The sequence below is a fragment of the Apium graveolens genome, chromosome 5 (assembly GCF_009905375.1).
Source record: "Apium graveolens cultivar Ventura chromosome 5, ASM990537v1, whole genome shotgun sequence".
NCBI lineage: Eukaryota > Viridiplantae > Streptophyta > Magnoliopsida > Apiales > Apiaceae > Apium > Apium graveolens.
In genome coordinates, this window is record NC_133651.1 from 131,440,518 (window position 1) to 131,446,442 (window position 5,925).

Here is a 5,925-nt window from a genome sequence, read left to right on the forward strand (position 1 = left end):
TGAGGACACCTGGGGACACGTGCCCCATGAGTTTTTTTTAAAAAAATATTTTTTTGTGGGTCCCACATATATTAGTGAAAGGTGCCCCAAATCCCAAACCCCTGTATTACTTTACACCCTTCTTCTTTTTTGTTTTATATTCTCGGCGACTTCACCTCCACCGCTCCACGCACGCTGAGTCTCTCATCTCTGCAGGACCACAACTGCAAATCTCAAATCATCATCTATTCAATATTAATTAGGTATTTTATCAACCCTAATTTGATTTTTTACTTTTTAATTGACTAGATAACAATTTAGGGTTTTTATATTGAAAATTGGGAATACAAAATTAGAGATTTAGCTGGGGCTTATTTTGTTGAGTCTGTAGATTGTGAATTATTAATTATAACTTGTTAACTAATTATATTTATCTACAGATATTAATTTGATATTTATTTATATCAATGACTGAAACAGGAATGGAAAGATATTATAAAAGAAGTGTGGATTTAGTTGTTCCCCAAACAGAGGAGCAGTCTCAAAAAGATCCTGCTGCTAAGAAAAAGAAGAATTCAAGCAGTAATGTCGAAAGCATGAACAAGGATAGTCAGACTCAGATAATTAATTTATCATCACTTGAAAGTGACCCTGGACTACGAAAAACAATTAGTGATTATCCCCCAAGTGATCACGATGAAGTGCGCAAAAGATACATTCTTAAAGGCCCATGTCAACCAAGAAACCATATTTTCCCACTCACACCATTTGGAAAGAAAAATAGATGGTTCAATCCGAGTTGGTTTGCAGATCATCTAAATTGGTTGGAGTATAACATTAATAAGGATGCAGCATTTTGTTTATGTTGTTATCTTTTCAAAGAAGTTATTGGGAGGCAAGATTCATTTACCGGTAAAGGATTCTCGAATTGGAAAAAACCAGAGAGATTTAAAGCTCATGTTGGTAATTCAGATAGTGCTCATAGTTATGCTTGGAATAAGCGCAATATTTTGATGAACCAAAAGCAACATATTGCTACATTTTGCAACATCCAGTCTAGCAAAGATCAAGTTGAGTATCGTATACGTTTGGAGTCTTCAGTTGATTGCATTTGATTTCTTTTACGGAAAGGGCTACCTTTTCGTGGTCACAATGAATCTACTGATTCAAGTAATCAAGGTAATTTTTTAGAACTCCTAAAATTTATGGGTCTCTTGAAAAAAGAGATCAAAGATGTGACTTTGAAAAATGCTCCAGAGAATTTTAAACTAATATCACCTGAGATTCAGAAAGACTTTGTAAATGCAGCTGCAACTGAAACTATCAATTTAATTGTCAAAGATATTGGAGGTTCATTATTTTCAGTTTTGATCGATGAGTCTCGTGACATCTCAATGAAAGAACATATGGCGGTTGTATTGTGTTATGTTGATAAAAGTGGATGTATAATTGAACGGTTTCTAGGTCTTGAACATGTGGCAAGTACTACTGCTATCTCACTCAAGGCTGCAATTGACAAATTATTTTCTAAACATGGATTGAGTATATCTAGATTGAGGGGACAAGGCTACGGCAGTGCAAGTAATATGCAGGGAAAATTTAATGGGTTTAAAGCTCTTATTTTGAAGGAGAATTCTAGTGCATACTATATTCATTGCTTTGCTCATCAACTCCAGCTAGCTCTTGTTGGTGTAGTAAAAAACATGCTCATGTTTCTGAATTTTTTTCTGTCGTGGCTAGTATAATGAATGTTGTCGGGGCATCAGCTAAGCGTTCTGACATTCTACAGGAGAAACAAATTGCTCGTATTGCTCAAGCATTACAAAATGAAGAGATCAAAAGTGGTCGAGGTTTAAATCAAAGTACAAATCTCAAGCGTCACGGAGATACACGATGGGGCTCGCACTACGGTACATTACTGAACTTGCTTACTTTATATTCATCTACCATTGAGGTTCTTGAAATTATTATAGATGATGTATCAAGTTCTGAGCAAAGATTCGATGCCACAAATATACTTTTAAATATGCAATCATATGGTGTTGCATTCACTTTGCACTTGATGAGAAGTATATTAGGAATTTCTAATGAATTGTCAAAAGCTCTACAATGGAAAGACCAAGATATTGCAAATGCTATTTCCCTGGTCAAAATTTATAAACACAGATTGCAAGATATGAGAGAAAATGGTTGGAATTCCTTTGTTGAGCAAGTGTCAGGTTTTTGTCAGAGTCATAGTATCGATGTTCCATACATGAATGAGGTCTTCATACCTCGGGGAAGATCGCGAAGAAAAACTTATGAGACTACAAACTTGCATCATTATCGTGTGGAGCTTTTTTATTCAATTATTGATATGCAGCTACAAGAATTGAATGGTCGTTTTGATGAGGTAAATACTACCTTACTTCTTTGCATAGCATGTTTATGTCCGGATAATTTGTTTGTGGCTTTCGAGAAAGAAAAGTTAATTCAACTTGCTGGATATTATCCCAATGATTTTTCTCCGGTTGATGATCAACTACAAAATTATATTATTGACATGCGTACGAGTGCAGAATTTTCAGAATTAAAAGGTATTGACAATCTTTCAAGAAGGATGGTTGAAATAGGAAGAGACAGGGTATATCCTTTGGTTTATCATTTATTGACTTTGTCACTAATCTTGCCCGTAGCTACTGCAACAGTTGAAAGAATATTTTCTGGGATGGAGTTTGTGAAGACCAAGCTAAGAAATCGTATTGGTGATCAATGGTTGAATGATAGTTTAGTTATTTATATTGAAAGGGAGATGTTTGAGTGTGTTAGTAACGAATGTATTATGCAACATTTTCAACACATGAAAACTCGTCGTGGAAACTTGTAATGGTATAAATTATATAATTTTTTAAGACTTTTTTTGTTAAAAAAATTATGGTGTCCCCGTATGATTTTGATCCTGGCTCCGCCAATGTACCTGGGAGTTAAAGTCAGATATGCTTGACAAATATCCTCACTTGTTTAATTAGTTAAGATTTCGGGGATAAAATTTTTGAAGGGGGAAGGATATAACATCCCGTATATTTCAATAATATTTAAGGGTGTAATTATTACGTAATTAATTAAATAAAGAATTGTATATTGATTTGGATCTCTGTGTTTTATTTATTATTATTTATATGTGATTGTTGGGTTCCGTGGATTATTCTTATGATTGTTTATTGAACCATATTATTTTTGTTTCACTTTTAAAAGTGGTTTTATGGCAAATTTATTTTCAAAAATATTTGGATTGTCTCTAAAATTATTTTTATGATTTTATAACTTCAATAATTATTTTTGGGATTTTATAAAATTTATAAATCAAAATTTCATTAATTATTTTTCTTAAAATGATTTTTTTGATTTCATTTAATTGAAAAATCAGTATTTAATTACAGAATTTCTCAAAAATTACGAAACTCATATTTTTTAAGTTTTTAATATTCTGAGAATTTTAAAATTATTTTGGAAATTTTCGGGATTAATTTCACCCGCGTGTTGTTTCGTTTAATCGTTAAATGCGGGTTTGAGTTGCGTTTCAAAATTTATTTAAAAATTACAAAATTTATATATTATTAATTTCGGGATATTTATAAAATTTTAAGATTATTTTGCTATTGATTTGATTAATATTTATTCGCTAAGTTGTAAAATGCGGGCCAGAAATTGGGACATTCGGAATTAAAGTATACGTGTTAAACCCTCAAAATTGGGTTAACACGTGTTGATTTCTCAGCATTTCAATTGTTGCGTGGCCTTGTATCAAGAAACAATTTTTTTTTATTAAAAACATCAATCTCTCTTCCTCTCTCGGTCTCAATCTCTTGTTCTCTCTCATCTCAGTCTCTCTCTCACTCCATCTCTCCCGTTCTCCCTCTTTTCTTTTCTCCTTCTCCTGTTTCTTTCTCTCCCCTCTTTCTCTGTTTCTGTTGCTGCCGCCGCCGCGTTGTCTCCGGTGAGTTTCCAGCCGGCTGGTGTCGATCGGTTCTCTGGTTCCTTGATTGTTGCTTCTGTGATTAAATATATATATACATATATATACGTGTGTGTTATAGTGTGTGTGAGTGTGTGCATGTGTGAGTAGTGTGTGTGTGTGTTTTGCGTGGTGGCGCGTGTGTGGTACCGCTGTGCAATGTTGCGCGGCTGTGTTTTGGTTGGGCTTGGTTCTGGTGGGCTTGGTTATGTTGGGCCTTCTCTGTTGGGCCGTTTGTGTTGTTGGATTGGACTGTTGTAGATTTTTTATTTATTTAAACTCCTTTTTCTTGCAGGGATTTATTGATTATATTCGGAAAAATTAAATTGTTCGTACCGAAAATGATTTTATAATTAATCGATAGAATTTTGCGTTGGAAATTCGAGAATTTATCGGTTACCTGCGAAATTTTGTTGCCGTCCGCGATGACTTTTACGAGGGGACGGTGGGCCGTGATGATTGATATCTGAGTCCTAAATATTTTAAATAAATAAAAACTATTTGTATAAATTATTTTTGGAAGTAAATAAATATTTGTGGAATGAGTCGTGTTGGATTATGAATTGCGAATTGGATTTTTTGGGAAATTGACGTCGATTGATGTTTCGACGGGTAGGTCTATAAATAGAGGAGTCGCTGTCCAATTTTATTAAAAAATTACTTTTAAATACGAATCGAGTGTATATATCTAAATAAATATAAATCGAACCCTTATTGTTACATGTACCATTATTACGTGTATAATATGATACGGATATGTGCGAGTCAGAAATCGTTAACGTTGGGTAATTGTTTAGCGAGGATATGTCAAGCATAATTGGTCGTCTAACCTAGGTTGTTTCGATTCTGTAGGTTCGAGTCGAAGGACCCAGTAGTGGAAGTCGGTTTAGAGTCAAGCCAGTTTTAGTGTAAAGCTTCACAAGGCAAGTACCCCTGAACAAATCTTGTACAGTTCAGTATATATGAATAATTATTGATTTAATTTACGTACTGGAATAGAACGTTTTAAGTTACATATTCCACGTATTTAAATATGTTTTACTAACCGACGTTTTGGGGAAAAAGTGACATCTGAAAATGCCTATCTCTAGATTATGATTAAAATGGGAAAGGTTTTGAAATGTGTGATGTGATATAACTATTTAAAAAAGATAGGTATAAACGATTGTGAAAACTGGATAAAAACGGATCAGATATTGGATGGTTGCGTAAGAGACCGTAACGTCCCAGCGGGTTTGCGTAAGAGGCTAAGTCTGTTGCACGCCCTATTTAAACCACTTAGTCTGGCGTGACAGAGACCTAGCTAGTCTCTGAGTTCCGGAACAGGTTGTGGTGGGATAGACTGATCAGCTGTCCCTATGATTCGTGCAATTATATATCTGATTTTGGTTTAGTGGTTCCCGTAATAGAATAAATGGTTTTGTGGTCCCCGTAACGGGACAGATGATTTATGGTTCCTGTAATGGGATGGTGGTTTTGGAAAGGAAAATAGCATGCTAAAATTGGAATCCGGTATTTTGACACAGCACACCACGGATGATATTGTTTTTCAGAGCATGCTAGTTTTGATATCCAGTTTATATCTGTTTTACTTGTTTCATAAACGAGTTATGAAATATGTTCATATACTGATTAATATACACTGTTTTAATTGTTATTCATAAAGTGGTACTGTTGAGCAATTGATTGCTCACCCTTGCGGCTTGTTTTGTATCTATATATTGCAGATGTCTAGAAGACCAGGGCAGAATAGAGTGTCAGCCTCCTCCGGTCCCGGCTCCTCTGAAGTAGTTTGTATCAGACCCTGAGGTCTGATGAGTTGCTGTAATAAGTTAGAGTGTCGGGTTGTGGAACAAATTAGTTGTAGTGTTGTAACCTAAATAATACTTGAACCTGTATCGGATCCTGGTTTGGGGTCGTGTTTATTTAATAATGTTGTATCAGTAGTTTAT

At 34.6% G+C, this 5,925-nt stretch overlaps 3 protein-coding genes across 3 annotated transcripts; all 3 read left to right on the forward strand.

The window, feature by feature from the left end:
- Nucleotides 1-446: 446 nt before the first annotated feature.
- LOC141660386 (uncharacterized) lies at nucleotides 447-1,094 on the forward strand. Its single transcript, XM_074467371.1, has one exon. It carries the CDS (start codon nucleotides 447-449, stop codon nucleotides 1,092-1,094), a length of 648 nt encoding a protein of 215 aa, XP_074323472.1.
- A 90-nt stretch (nucleotides 1,095-1,184) lies between these two features.
- Nucleotides 1,185-1,724, forward strand: LOC141660387 (uncharacterized). Its single transcript, XM_074467372.1, has one exon. The coding sequence runs from the start codon at nucleotides 1,185-1,187 to the stop codon at nucleotides 1,722-1,724; it is 540 nt and encodes a 179-aa protein (XP_074323473.1).
- LOC141660388 (uncharacterized) lies at nucleotides 1,724-2,845 on the forward strand. Its single transcript, XM_074467373.1, has one exon. It carries the CDS (start codon nucleotides 1,724-1,726, stop codon nucleotides 2,843-2,845), a length of 1,122 nt encoding a protein of 373 aa, XP_074323474.1.
- Nucleotides 2,846-5,925: the final 3,080 nt, after the last annotated feature.

Coding starts and splice junctions, on each gene's coding strand:
- LOC141660386 (XM_074467371.1), top strand. CDS start 447: ATGACTGAAACAGGAATGGAAAGATATTATAAAAGAAGTGTGGATTTA.
- LOC141660387 (XM_074467372.1), top strand. CDS start 1,185: ATGGGTCTCTTGAAAAAAGAGATCAAAGATGTGACTTTGAAAAATGCT.
- LOC141660388 (XM_074467373.1), top strand. CDS start 1,724: ATGAATGTTGTCGGGGCATCAGCTAAGCGTTCTGACATTCTACAGGAG.